The sequence below is a fragment of the Aquila chrysaetos genome, chromosome 13 (assembly GCF_900496995.4).
Source record: "Aquila chrysaetos chrysaetos chromosome 13, bAquChr1.4, whole genome shotgun sequence".
NCBI lineage: Eukaryota > Metazoa > Chordata > Aves > Accipitriformes > Accipitridae > Aquila > Aquila chrysaetos.
In genome coordinates, this window is record NC_044016.1 from 10,159,967 (window position 1) to 10,175,611 (window position 15,645).

At 36.8% G+C, this 15,645-nt stretch overlaps 1 protein-coding gene across 1 annotated transcript in view; it reads left to right on the top strand.

The window, feature by feature from the left end:
- Positions 1-15,645, top strand: part of USH2A (usherin) — a 395,016-nt gene that overhangs the window by 168,545 nt on the left and 210,826 nt on the right. The window contains 2 exon segments of the mRNA XM_030034435.1: positions 7,338-7,451; positions 9,831-9,992. Coding sequence (XP_029890295.1) covers positions 7,338-7,451; positions 9,831-9,992 — 276 coding nt within the window.

Consider the following 15,645-nt stretch of genomic DNA (forward strand, 5'->3'; position numbering starts at 1 on the left):
TGTGCCTCGGCTTTGAAAGCGCTCTAGCTAGGGAGTCTCTCAGAAGAGGAGATGGGGCCTCCTGCCCGTGACTGATAGGCCCGGGCTCGCCGGTGGGGCCGCAGGACCGGGGGAAGCTCGCTGCCAGACTGGCAAACGCCCGTGCTCAGAGAAATGCCGCCGGCGGAAAGATTTTCCCTCTCAGGGAGAGCTCTGCCGGGGCCAAGCAGGCGCTGCCAAAGCAGCCTGTGGCTCTGCGCCCCGGCCACCGCCTCCGGCGGGGTCTGGGAGTCACAGGGCCTGCGGGCGGCGGGCCCCACAGTGCCGCTCCGGGCCCCACAAGGCCTGGGGCAACAGCTGGCGGCAGCGGGGGCCAGCTGCTCCCCACAGGCCAGGAGCCGAGGCTGGCTGCGTCACAGGCCGGGGAGTGCCTGCGTTGACAGGGTGACCCTAAAACGAGAGCTTGCTGTCTGTGGTGGCTCTTAGAAAATGTTGTTTTCTTCAGGGTGCTTGGATATATGTGGGGCAATTTAGCACAGCCGGGTAGTTTGCCACCTGTAACTGTTAATGAATTCCTCAGATATTACTTTCATGCACTTGAAATTACTTGAAAGCTCTTGGTTTGCACAAATATTTTACACACAAACCACTCCTATGCTGCAGTTAATGAGACTTTTGTAGATTTGCAGAAAAGAATTGCAAACCAACTAATATAAATATATGTAGGGCCAGAGCACTAGGAGGACTCCCAAACCCCTACTCCAAGTTGGGACAGATATCTAATGTTCTAAAACTTTTCGTGTAGATACAAAGAGTCATACTGTACTAGCCAGGTTTGGTATATTTAGCTTATTTATATACAACTAAAATCTGACAGAACATTTAAAGTAAAAAAAGCTGAAACTTTGTATTGAAAGATACGGTTTTCAAGAGCTGCTTCATCAGATGCTTGAACCACGCTTAAATACAAGAGTGATTGTCATTTTCAGGTAAATTATTTCTTTTTATCATCATTGCGTAGAAGTAACCTTTGGTCGGAGGTACAGATAGGTGACAGACAACATCTAAATATTTCCCATAGCCAGAAGAACGACAGTACGCGCTTTACAGTGCCATGCCACAGTGTGTGAGATGTGGAAAGCTGTATGCATCCTCCCCACATGAAGGGATATCATGTACTGAGACCCATGTAATGATTAGGGTTGTGATGCTCGTTGTTGGCCTGTTTTGTCCCTGTGGGTGTCTTAAGGAGATTTGGTCTCTCCGTCTCTGTCACCCATATGCACTCACTAATACCCACTCTCTTGGTGGGAGGAGCTGATGGAGTATACCAGAAGCTGCAGCTCAGCCCCTGCTCAGATCCCTGTTTGACTGCAGCAGCTAATGCAACATAGGGTAGCCAATAGATCTGTCTATGCCCATTAGGTTTCTGTGAGTTGTCAGGTGGTTCTTGAGCTCCTAATGACTCTAAATCAGAGTGGCAGAATGTAGGTTCGCATCTCCTTTCATTCAGCTGGCTTTAGCAGACTAGCAGCGTATTTTTCAATATATGCATTTTAAAACATAAATTATATTAATATTCTGCAATATTAAGGTTCTAACTTGATTGAGTTTAGACCTAAATGAATTGTGTTTACAGTCCGATGCTGTTGTATAAATTTATTCATATGAAATGTAAATAGTCTGATTAAATAAACCTGAACATTTTATCAAAATTACATCAACTCTTAGCTACTTACCAATACTTCTATTAATAAAAAAAATGAACTTCTTAATGTCTGTGAGGATGGAAAGGATTATTAATATGTTTTTTTATAGACAAAAAAGTTTGCAAAAAAGTTAGCAGTCTGTCTTTCTCTCTCTGCAAACTTTAAAAATTAATCATCCTGCAGAAAATGAACAAAGTGACAAAGTTATCTGGAAGGATCAAGAGTACCATAGTGATAGACATTGAAGGAGTAGTGCTCTCTGTGGTTAATTAACTCTTGGTGCAGAATTGGACTGTTGGGCTAAGATTTTAGCAAATTAAAGCAGCCAGAGAGTCGCCTTGTGTTATGGGCAGCGTAACAAGCTTCCTTGAACCACTGCAATCTGAATTGCATCTTCAAGGCCAGTGGTGCTTTTGTATGGTTGGTTATGAAATTTTTCTGTTGGGAAAAAAATGGTCTTCCAAGCCACAGAAATCGAGTAACTAAAGTAAACCTTTTTTTGTTCTTATAAGCCAAAGAGTTGGAACAGGTGCCCTCTTGTTTAATAATTCTTCAGAATTTTATAACTCATACTATACTTACGGTAGAAGATGCTTTAAAAATGCAGATGTATGTGACAGATTGATGTGCACAGGCTTTCAGTCCAGAAATGCATATGTGGAAGACGCATGTACTTAAACAGTTTTTGCTACAATCTGTCAAAAACACAAAGTCAGTTGAGGACTTCCTTTTCTGGTCAGTGGACTGTGATTAAGTGTACTGTGGCAATGATGCATCTCGACACACAAGTGACTTTGTTAGACAGATGCTGTATGACCTCAGGCATTCAAGTTGGCTAAATAGTCTTTAGGTTTGGGGAGGGGACATTTGGTAATTTTTTTTTTTAAGAGCTTAAACAAGAATTAAGGTAAATCTATAAGGTCAAGTGTTGTTTCAATTGCAATATGTGAATTTCAAAATAGGTCCTTATGAACTAGAGTGATAGGGAGGAAACAATGAAAAAATCTGGAAGGGAAAGTCCCTTTGGCAAAAAATACACGTGGCTTGTGAAACAAATGGAATTTGTGTGGGTAAGCTCTGTGGCTGACTTTGGGAATCTTAACATTCAGTATCAGAGCTGAGTTTTCAGGCCGCATATGAAAGTCAAGTAGTGCCTGGTTATGATTAAAATTAGCTAAATTTACCTGTAAAAAAAAAAAAAAAATAATTCAAGTAGCCTTGCAAAATTGTCCTCTTCCACCATCTTAGCTGAGTGCATTTTTTTGTGTAAGTGAGGAAAAGAACTTTAGTATTTGTGTTACATCTGTAAGATTAAATAGCTTTTTTTGTGTGAGATATATATGTGGGTGAGTGGGTTTAGTTTTGTTTTTATGGGAAGGCTCCTTCAATAAATGTATTTTAAAAAGCTCACTTCAATTTATATTGGTTTAACCAATTCATTACACAGAGAAAAAGCTGTATAAGTTACCATAAGCAAGTGTGTCTTTTCATCTCTGAAGACCTGGTGGTGTTTTGAAGCAACTTTCTGAAAAAGCAGGATGACAGATTGGAACAGTGAAGCAGCTGCTTTCATAAAAGTCTTTTAATTGGATGAGGAAATTGCTAAAATACTATAATTGCCTTTGAATCTATTTTTCAGTGTTTGTGAACAGAATATTAGCCCTCGTGCCTTAGTTGTAAAACAATTTTTTTCCTTGATGAGAGTACTTTTCCACTCAAAATCTGCCACAATACTGTGGAATCTGGCTGAGCTACCTGAATATACAAGACCTCCCTTTTATATCTACTGCACAAAAGAAATGTCTGGTTTATGGAGAAGTGAAAGGAAGAAGCTGGATATTTAATCTTCTTATATACTGTATGCATTAGAATGATGAATGGAGTGGATATAAAGATGCAACTAACTCTGACTAGTCTGTGCATCCATTTTAACATAAATTCATTGTTGACCCTTTTCGACTGTCCATGTCAATGTTTTTATCCCTTATCTGCAAGAATGAACCTAGCGTTTTCTCTCTGACACAACTCTAAGCCTCAACTTTAAATATTGAAAATAATTAAAGATCATTTAAATAAAAGTATAGAAAATTAAATACTAGTTTTGCATATAAAGTGGGCTTAATGTTCTAGGTGTGATTCCAGATCACTCTTTTAGACTGTTAACTTTACATTCATATTTAACAAATGACATTATTCAGTTTCATGGGGTCACTGTGTCAAAATGTCTGTGTTAGAACTTTAATTTATTTCCAAAGGTTCTTTGAGTGGGCAGATAGGAGTGGTGTGTTAGAATGATTTACCGTCTCTGATTCCCCATGTGGATTTTAAGGCTTGGAACGTAGTCTATGATGTAAATTTTAAGTCTAGATGGATTCAGCTGCTCTGTAGTGGCAGGCTGAATGAATGGGACTCATATCCCAAATGTGGGAGGCTGACCCTCTTCTTAAATATCGATGATGCCTCTAATTCTGTCTCCTGATCAGTGACAATTTATCTACCTCTCTCCTGTTAACATTAATAGAATATACACAAGTGTGGTTGTGGCCAAATTTTGCTTTGTTAGCATCCTGTCTTGGAAAGCCTGATGGACTCTTATCAGATCAGCAATTATTGGGTATAGACAAGAAATGCTAGTCTGAGAGTGTGATAACTGAAGAGTTAGGGAAAGTTTTTTAAAGCTGTCAACCAACTTCATTGGATCATAGGCTATTTTTTATTGTAGAATTTATTTTGCTATGCTATAAATTAATTCACGTGTATCAGTGATGATCTTTGCAATGGGGCTGCTGACTTTGTACTCTAAGATAGTCAGACACTGAGTGTAAATTTCACTGACTGACTAAAAGTGCAGAGGAAATGAGTGGGTAATGAGAGCAGAGCAGCCAGTTCTTTAATTGAATTAAAAGCCGGGTGACACCAATGCAGACACCTGTCCAATTACAGACAGGCCAAGGTGTTTACCATTGCTGTACAAGCGATTTGAAGATGACAGAAATCTTTCCGCCCACAGATTAACATAATGAAGGAGAACAGATTACAGTGGATGCTGGCCAAACAGATAGGTTGGCAGCTGAGAAAAAAGTAGTTTGCTGAAGTATGTAAATAAAATCTGTGCACTTTCTATTTCCTACCTATGCAGCACATCTGTTTCTTTGTTGAAAGAAAGTGCAAGAGTACATGTGAAGGAAAAACATTATTTAGGAAATGAACAAATTATTTTTTAAGTTGCTGCCTTTGCTGTATGAATTTTTTTAACATAAACCTCCTGTTGCAACAGAGTTTATTTGCTGGGGTGGGTTTTTTTTCAAATTCTCACTGCCCTTCACAAACCTGCCTATGCAACGTACACTCTGTTGCGCTGCAGGTGCTTTATATAAAACCTTTCTGCTTTGTCAAAAGTAAACCAAACAGCCCAATCCAAACCTTCTACAGCTATGGGCATCTTTCTGGATATGTGCTACTGCAGCTCTCGGTGCCTGAAGCCATTGGTGACCCCACAGAGTGTCTTCCATCAGGAAATGCAAGGAGCATTAATTCACTGCTTCATAAGAAAAGAATGCTACAAGTGCTAAACGTACAAATAAAACTAAATTGCTTCCTAAAGCACAGCAGAGTGAATAGAGAGATGGCATATACACTATGCCATGCTCCTCTTGACCGAGAACTTGCAAATGTCACAGTGAGAGGATTTGGTTTCTGCATGTGTTTATTTGCTGAAGGTAATTCCAGTAGTACCTTTTATGCTTTCCCGTGTTTAACCCTCTATGATCTGGAAATAAGTGCTTTGTACTAAGCCTTATGCAAGTTTTTTGACTGATGAAATTTCTGTGCCGAAGAATTTACTGTAGATTCCAATATTCCTGCTTTACAGGGATAGTAATGCATTAAAACATCATTATTTTTTATATTTTGCTTTTTGAATGCTCTTAAAAATATTTGCCCTCCATCGCAGGAAGATTACAGGCACGTTTGCCTGGGTGGTGGCTGACACAATGTTCTTTTTCTTTCCTGGCACATTTACATTAGATAGTGAGATGGTAGTACAGCTTTCCACTGTTAACTGGGAATTTGCAAAATTGAAACTATAACCAGAGAGGGCAGATTCTGATCAACTGGTTTTAGTTTAACACTACTCTGAAATAAATGTGATTACTTCTGAATATCTCTGTGTGTGTACGAGTAGAACTGGACCTCAGAGAATTCAAATAGAGAAAGATCATTGCAATGCCAGCCTTTGAAGTTTTTGGATTAATTACCAGAAAAGACACAAGCATTACTAATTCAGTGAAAGCTAATCCCATATTTTCCATGTGAACACACCTATTAGTAAACACAGTATAAACATTCACAGACTTTGGTTGTCCCACTCAGAAAATAATAAATTTATGCTTTAACTCTTAACTTCCAGCATCAAATTCTCCAGGTCCTTTTTGTGAGTATAAAGGGGTTATGTGAGGAAAAAACCAAGTTTTTAATGAAACCCAAAGTTATGTTACATTCTATTTAGTAACTCAATGAAGAGCAATAGTAAGGACTAATTTCTTCTACCTGTTTTTGTACATGTAATGCTGAGGGGGTTTGCAGTCTTATTGTACTATGGGACATTTAGTCAAGAATCATGATTGTCTGAGGTACTGTTGTTTTTGAAGCTGCTTTGCAAAACCCTAGTGTCGGACAGTTCTGAAATAACATAGTTTGCTATAATTTTTTTTTTTTTTTTTTTTTAATGAAACACCCCATCGATTTTACTAAAAGCTGAGACTCGAGGTGAGAACATGGTTTGAAATAAAACTTGACATGAATTGGCCTTCTTTTAATTACTGCTGCATTTTCATTCCATATTACTTTACTGTTGGACCTACTTTGAAATGGGAACTGCTGATGTTTCTGAAAATGACTGTGAACCACATTTTCTTCCATGTAGTACTTCTGTATACTGCAGTTCAAAATATTGTGTAACTTCCTGAAGTGGTAAGCAGTGATTTGTTGCATTTGCTACAACAAGGAGCTGATCAATATGTGGGAATCTAGCAAGTACTCTTCACTAACATAAGCAGGACCTGAAAAAGCATAAGATTACAGATTTTTTTCTTGTAAACTCTTGGGTACTGTGTCACCTGAATTACGTTACTGGAGTAGTATAGCAAATATGTGGTCTATATGCTGCCACTGAAGTAATGGAACACAAGTGGGATGTTTCATACAAAAAAGAGATTTCCATTTATAGATGAATAGGGGCATTAAAAAATTTTGTTCTGGAAGAGAGTGAGAATTCCTTGGAAAAACAAAATGAATAACTGAAAAAACTTTGAGAGGGAGGGACTGAGAAAAAAAACTCCTTTATTGTCATTGTTATATTAAAATATACACCTCAATCTTGAAGTAGTATCCGTTATAGTGAATGTAACTAAAGAAACTTAGCTGCATCATTAGTATTAAGAATGGAATAAAATACCATTTACTCTTCATTTAATTTGCAAAGTTTAAGTCATGGCATAATAGAAATGAAACCTTAAAATCATTTTTCTTTTCCACCTGTAACAGTGGAAGCCTGTAACAGAAAACTTTAATTTTTTATTTCTGTCTGTGTATATATGTAATCAGTCTGTACACTGTACATGCATAACACCTTGCTTTCTTCTGTTGCAGGCATATTGACGGGCTTGTATCCCTTCACAAACTATGCTGTAACCCTAACTGCTTGCACTTTGGCTGGCTGTACTGAGAGCTTGCATGCATTGAACATCTCCACTCCACAAGAAGGTAAAGTAATTTCAAAGGTCTTGACTTCCACATTTCAGTCATGAATAATAAAACAGGAGAAGAGCTAAATGCTGCAAAGCCATTTGCTGGAAAACCCCAACCTAATTTGATGACAAAGTGCATTGCCAGACCATAATTGCCCCATTTTTTGGGGGGGTGCGAAAATGAATCAAACTCCATACCCTTTAATGACATGCATCTTTAATAGCTGTAATGCAGATTAATGGGCTTTTTAATTGCTGTTACATTGTTCATGCAAGAGCCTTGTCATTAATATGAAGCATCTGAAAGATTAATGAAAGCTTCCTCATTTTACTATGGCTCAGAAGTAAATCTAGAGACAGTCTGACTAAAAAGAATTGATTGTATGGCACAGTATGAAATTGAGAATCAAACGGTTGATTTCCATGGTTTCTTTTAACTGCTAAACACCAGCAATAGGCAACAATTATTTCAGTGTGATGAAACCTCCAAATGCCGATTGAGTTATTTATTAATCACTGTTCAGATTTTCCCTTTTTTTTTCTAAACACTTTTACATGTTGTTGTGCTCAGACTTCAAGGTTGTGAGTGTAAATTAATGTTTTCTATGCTTACATTAAGAACTAGAGCAGGAAGAAAAAGAAAATACAGTTCTGACTTTAGAGACTAGGCTGATAAGTAATACACATCAATTACTTGAGCAAATGCTCCCAAAATATCTGTGACATATCTAACTCCATTCTCAATTAAACATAAAGTCCACATCTCCTGGTTCTATCATCCTAAAGCCATGTTAACCCAGTTAAAATCATCAGTTACTCCAAATTTATACCAGTAGAATAATGAAGACTTTGACATGTACTTATAGGACAGTAGTTAATCTTTCATGATGTGGAGCAGTTTTCAAAAATTCCATCTGTCCCACAGTTCTTTGTTTTATCTTCTCATGTAAACTAGGTAGTAATATAGTACCAATAAAACAAATAAAATTTTAGCATGAAGTTATGTGAATTGCAACCATAATGATTAAAAGAATGCTAGAGTGTTGAAGTGCTGCCAAAGCAGGTAGTCATGCAAGGTGCTGTCTTGATGAGGACAGTCCTGAAGATTGCAGTCTAACATTGCTGGAACAGCATTTTGATGTCAACATGTTAGCAACTTGCCAGCAGCACCAAGCAAATCAAAACCCACTTATTGCCTCTTGGAAGTTCTAAATAAACTGACTGAGTTTGTCTGGTGGCATTATCCATGAAAGGGTGTAGTCTCTGACAGCCAAATAGTTAACGGACCCTGTGACGTAAACACGAAATACAGTGTTGTATATTTCTTTCTGGTGTAACATAGTAATTAAAAAATAAATTGTTTATGTCTTATTTTCTCAGCTTAGTGAATAAGGCAGGAATTCTTACATGCGTTTGAAAGAAATATCCACTGTTTTCAGATGTGCTGTCATATTGGGAAGGTTTAGGCAAGAATAGATTTTTAATATTTTTTTTCCCAGAGATCAAATAAAGCCATGGGGAACATGTGTTTTAGCCCTCAGAAGAATTGAACAAAAAGTCAATGTGTGGAGTTTCTATTTTTGGATGCTCTTGTTGCATGCTCTTAGTAACAATAAATTGACGATACAGAAGACAGACACCATATCACACCCTCCAGCTATCCCTGTTTCCCTATTGAAACATTCATTACTTTATATTGTTTTCACATTGCCAGCCACTGCTAGTTATTGTTTTAAATTGCTAGCACAGAGCTTGTAAATTACAAGATATTCCTCCCAGACTAAGGCCCGAGTTCTGCTCCCCTTGCGATATTCAGTGGGATTGCTTGTGCCTCTAGTATATAACTCATTGGAATGGTGAGAGAACTCAGCTTTTAAATTATTATTATCCATTGCCAACTTCCAGTATATTATATACATAAAATCTATGCTAAACAAACATTACTGAGAGTATTGAATTAGGAGAAGTCTGAAATAAGGTGTAGTGCCTAAGAATACAGCATCTGCATTTGTGATTACAAAGAATTATCACTTTGTAGTTAGGAATAAAAAGCGTGAAGGAAGAGAAAATAATTTGTATTAGAAAAAGGACTTTACTGAAATCACGTGCCCTTCCTCTTGCTCAGTGTTATCAAGCTGGAAAGATAAAGTTATATGAGCTTAATTATTCTCCTAAAAAGCAAAGAGTGTATCCTTGTCTTTCATAGGAGTTTCTGTTTGGCTAGGAAACCTCACATGTAATAGGAGAGTTCTCAAAATGCTGGTATGTTGCAAGCATAAAATATCTTCTGAAATTTCAGCTTTATCAAAAATCATTCTGGTAGTGGCTGCTCACTGAAATTATTTATTATTTGTGGAAACATAACATAGAATATGTTATACATTTTTTTCACCAGCCCCTGAAGATGTGCAACCACCCACAGCAATGTCCTTTCCCACGTTCTTGCTGATGAGTTGGAGTCCACCAAAAACACCAAATGGTATTATTACACAATATACTTTATATATGAATGGAGTACCAATTTACTTTGGAAATGGAACCAAGTATGTTGTAAAAGGTGAGTTCTGTACTGTTCTGTCAGATGCGTATCTCATAGTTGCTATGAATAATTATATGACTGACCCTTTCTTATTTTGGAGGAAAAGAAAAATAAATTTTAAATGGACTGGATGCACTTTAAACCCTGATGGGTTCCATTTTTAAAGAATCCTTCATAGAAGTTTCTATTGGGAGTCTCAGAAATTAATGTTGCCATGGTATAGATGAATCATGTGCTATATTGTCGTCTTTCACAGGACCTGAGTCATCTTTTTAATGGTTTTATAACTTTTTGATCTCATAGCATGCGGCTCTCAAAACAAGTAAACTGTAAACTGCTGAAGACAGGATATGATGTACAGGTTTAATAGTTTTTCCTACTGTCTTCCTTACATATTCTTATTTAGAAAGCCACTGTTTTGCTTTCCTGAATAGCCCATGTTAAATTCATTTGTTAAAAGCATAAACTAATAATCTGTTTTCTTCTGATAACAGTTATGCAATGTGTCAGTAACCAAGTTATATCAGTACTATTACATAGAAGCTAAATGACTGTTATTTGGCAGTTCAGTGAAACATAGTGATCTGACTTCCTATTTTAATGTAATTGGTGTAGTTTAATGAAGTATCCAGGTTATTTGTTCAGAGATTATTCAAACAACAGAAAACAAAATAAAAAAACAAATATTAAGCTAGAAGTATCATAGCACAACATAAGCACTATTCTTGACCCATCAGAATTTGTATATGGTAGTAGGTACAAGTAAAAATAAAATATTTGATATCGGACAGCTCGAAGGAAAGGAATACCAAGACTCTACTTTCTTTTTAATGTAAGGCCTTAAAATTCAAAGCCATTTCTGCATCTTGAGTTAGTATAAAACATATTTAAAAATTCATATAGTTCAAATTTCTTTGCCTTGCACAGGCCATAAGCTACTGGTGTGGTGGGTCAGTTTTGACACTGAAAAATGAATCTAGTTAGAGAACCTCCTGAAGGCTGTTGATGATCGCTATAATAAATAGTGCACACTTTAAGGCAAACTTTTTCATTCTGTATTCAAAGGTAATGGATTTTTCGTAACCATAGTAACCTTAGTGTATTTCTGGATAAATACATGAGGTATATACATTCTGGTTTTATTTTTGAATATAAACTACCACATTATGTATTGCTAATAATATGAAAAATAGGATATAGGTTAGCATAATGACAGCTCAAACTAGTGTGCATTTTTCTTCTGCAAAAAAATAAATATTTATCAAAAGTATAGGTTCAATTAATTTCTCCCCCATCCCCCCAGTTTTCTGGTATTCTTGTAGTGGCATTTATCTTTTTTGCAAGATCTCCATTAATCTCTTATTGCCATACCATAACACTATTCTTAAGAATTTTGAAGTGCAAATAGTTGTGCTTCCAATCTTATTAAAATCATTACTGAAAGTTCATCACAGGAAGTTTTACTGATGTGTTCATCTGCAACCTGGTTATAAATTGACAAGCAATGTAAAACATTTGAGGAAATGTTCACCATAATATATTTTGGTTGGTTGGTTTTAGATTAATCTCTCTGTTCTGACCCATAGCCAAAATTAATGCTTATTGGTAGAAATTGTGGTCAAGTAATTTTTGTAGTTGTTCTCTGAAAATATAGAAAAGGATAAATTAAAAAGGGTCAGGACTTGATTCCTCATGTTCTACCTCTAAATCTTGAATCAGAATACATTCAGCTAAACTAGTCTAAGGAAAAGTCATCTGATTCATAAGCTTCCTAGAGGAGGTCCTGTTACTTGTATTTAGAAATTATTTATATTTTTCTAGAGATATTGATATTTTTGGTCCTACTGAGCATTTCATAACTTTGATTTCAATTAATTTTTTAGGCAGACATAAGATATAAAGTGAACAGAGAATCTTGCTTATTCAAAAGAGAAGACTAGTGACTCATGTTATGTTGCCCTATGCAGTACTGCACAAGAGCCACTCTTGCCTACCATTCTGAACATGGTGTGGAGATCAGTCCGTTTACTTTGGATCCATTTTATTTAGCTGCCAGTTTCTTACTCTGCCTGAGAGGGAAGAGGCGATCTGAGCCAGGAGGCTGGGATTTGGGTCACTAGAAATCCCAGTCATTCTGAATAAGGTTTATTCAAGATCTTGCTTAGATCTGCATATATCTTTAATTTGACCTGGTTTTGCTTCCTTTCAGAGCCCAAGATTTTCTTCTTTATAGGCTAGAGGTAAAAGAGGTATAACGTAATCCTTTTTTTTTTTTTTTTTTTTTTTTTTAAAGGGTTGTGGGTTTACAGTGAAAAGTTGCAGCTTTTGACTTTCTAGTGTTATACATGTCTCTTTCCTACCTTTTTGGCTTTTCCCATATTATTATCCTTTTCCCTTCAGCATTTATGCTAGTGAAGTTGGTGACTTACTGCCTCAACATAATATGTTTTTGACCCTAAACAGAGAGAAAAAGTTCATTATCTGACATCTGTTTCCTATTCATTCACCAAAATGATTTTCCCAATTTAATAACTATACGACTGAGTTCCTTACCAGTAGTCTATACCAGAAAGTTATAGATTCTGTGTTTTTTGAAGTGCTGTATCTATTGAAATTAAAAAAAAAAAAACCCAAAACATTTCTTTTTAGGAAGGCATCAATTCTGTCTAAATATTAGTACTTTACTAACTTTCACTTCAGACCATGGAAAGTGCAATTGGTTTAGACCCATACTAATTAATCCATAACTTGAGGAGGGATGTGTTTTCTCAACACGATAACTGCAAATATATTGTTAACTTAGTTTCTAATCTTGACAGTTGTTGAGGGCTTGAAATACTCATGGATTTTCATGGAAATTCAGGGGTTTGTTTCCTCTGGGGGTTGAGCTGTAATTCAAAAGGAACCCCTTTAAAAGCACATATGGCAAATGTACACTTTACCACCTTGAAAAGGGAGATCTATTAGGCATCCATTGTCCATTAGTGCCTTTAAATATTTTCCCCATCGTGATAAATTTGGTTTCTGTGTCGTGAGTAATAAAGCACTGAAATGAAACCAGCACCTGTACCGTAACACCTTTGTTAACCATCTGCGATTTTTCTGCTTCCCACCTTTATGCATTTGTCTTAGGTGGTACTATTTCCTCATGCAATCTGGGTGCTATTTCACATCCTAAATTCCAGTGAAAGCCTAGTGTCTCCAACAGGTATGGACAAGCCAAGAGGAAATAGTCTGTGCAGGATCCCTGGTGGAATTTAGGCTGTGTGAATCCATGCTTCTGTATTCATGTTTTCAAGTCCTCTCTGTGAGAGTGCAGAAGCTCCTGTAACTTAGACCAACAGCTGCAGCTCAGGAAAGCAATTGTAATAGGGTTCTGCTCTCCAAACCTGCATACCTTACTGTTCTGTAGAGATAACTAGCAGCTGTGAAGAGATGAAGAAGCTTGTACAGTTATCTTCAAAACTCTTTAACATATACACACTGATCTTACAAAGGCTTTTGATTTTAGGAAAATTTGAGTTGATTTTTCCTGTGGAGAGGAAAATATGCTTCTCTCGCCCATCCAAACACTCACAGGCAAAATTGAAGCTTCTACTTTGAAATGTGGAGATTTCTTAATATAGTTCTTTTTTCGTATTTTTAAATTTAGGCAAGGTATTTGTTCTTGTTTTCTCTTTTCTTTAAATTAGTCTCAAAAATTTCCCACCTGCCTTAGATGAAAGAGAAAACAGGGTGGGGTTTATACTGAAAAGTATTAGACTGCAGTGGCCTGAGCTGGTGATGTCAATACAACCAGCAGAAAGGTGGTCGAATAAATCCAGAAAGGTATAGTATAAGCAAAGACAGTAATGATCAGATGGGACCCAAGTGCCAGGTTTTGTTTTGGTGGAAACCTTATTTTGAAGAAACTTTAGAAAAAAGATTAGAGCAAAATATTCTTCTATTCTTAAGTGCTGAACATTTGATCGGCTAAGAAAAGGTGTTCATTACCTAACATGTTTACAAAGGAAAATGACTTTGTAGATACCTTTAGAAAACAAAAAATGTTTAAATCTATCTTTGCACTGAGTGTGTCATTGAGGATGCATGTCTGCATTTTCTGCAGCACTAGGTACTTGACAATGTTAACAAATTGTGTTCGTATAATTTTCCTAGCAGAATCTAATGGTTCTTATCATGAATCTTTAAAAGGAAGATATTCGTATTAAGATTCAGCTGTATGAAACTTATTTTTCTCTGCCAACCTGAAAGAAGTGTTTCCAGTTTTTCAGCAAAGAGATCCTGTCAACTACGTTACAAGGACAGATCCTCAACTGAGTTAAACGGGTACAGAGTTACCCTAAATTACATGCCTAAGAGTTTAAAAAACTGTGACAGACTGCTTTCTACCAGGTTTCTGGGCAAAATATTGAAAGCTTTGGAAAAGGTGAGAAAGAGCTGTCTTCACAATTTTGTCTAAGAGCATGAACTAAGATTTGGCTTATTCAAATTGTTATTTGATCTGAGTGTGGGAAGGCTGATCCTACAAAACCAGGGTAGAATGGGAGCCTTGTTTTCCTGTGAGGAAGAGGCAGATGTTTGATGTCTGTGCAAGCAGGGCTTACCATATCTGAACTTAAAAAACAGGAGAACCCCAAATTAGTACTTGTATTTTTTTATGTTGCTCTAAACCAGTAGTAATTACAGTACACACTATGCACAGCCATGCACAATTATTACATTTTCGTGAAAAATTGGCAAAGTTTTTTGTCCTTTTTATCCCTATGACTACTACTGCTTCTTTTAAATGATAGATCATGATAATGAAAGCAAAGTAATATCAATATCATACTAATTGCCAAGTGAAACAATTTGAACAAGAAAATCCACAGAATTGTGCATGGAGGATCATTGAAATAAGATGTATCACTGCAAGAAGCTGAATCACTGAGAAGAAAATACTTATTATGTTAGGTTTAAGATGTAGTTCTCGTGGTTACTTTTCATACAGTTTTTAGCACTAGCTGTGTTTAAAAACACCAATTTCCAACCCTAAGGATTTGCGTTCCTTTGTTTTAGGTCCTGCTCAAAGATGGCAGGCAGCTTTTGCCTTAAAGGACAAACAACAGAAAATTCTGTAGTCCTCTGGTATGAGTTTATTTCCCATCTTCCATGCTGTAGTGAAATACATATAGATACCAAATGAACCCAGTCTGTTCTTTCACTAGAGTGTTTTGGAAAGAATGGTTTGCTATCCAATACAATGTTAGTGCTAGATTTATGTATATTATAACCCGAATGTCACAATTCCTCATTTTTTTGTGAAGCAGAGACTTATTTAAGAGCATTGTGAGCAATGAAAAGTTAGTCTTCACCTCTTCACCATTAGAATTGGCTATCTGAAATGTCTTCCATGTGACCCAGTGAGATATGCCCCAGTGTCTCTTTCTGATTTTAGGGTCCTGCAATACCATGCTACAGTTCCAGGCCAACCTCTTATATTCGGTTTAGCAACGCATCCAGCTGATAAGGCATATAGGAAATAACATGGTTTCCAGGATGGCATATAAAGAATGCCTGCTGCTTCAGGCTTTATTGTGGCCTGAGTATGCATTTAAGTAAACATATATTGGTGCACCTAGCACTAGAGGGCAGAGTACACCAGTCTTACAGGAGAAGCTGCCTTCCT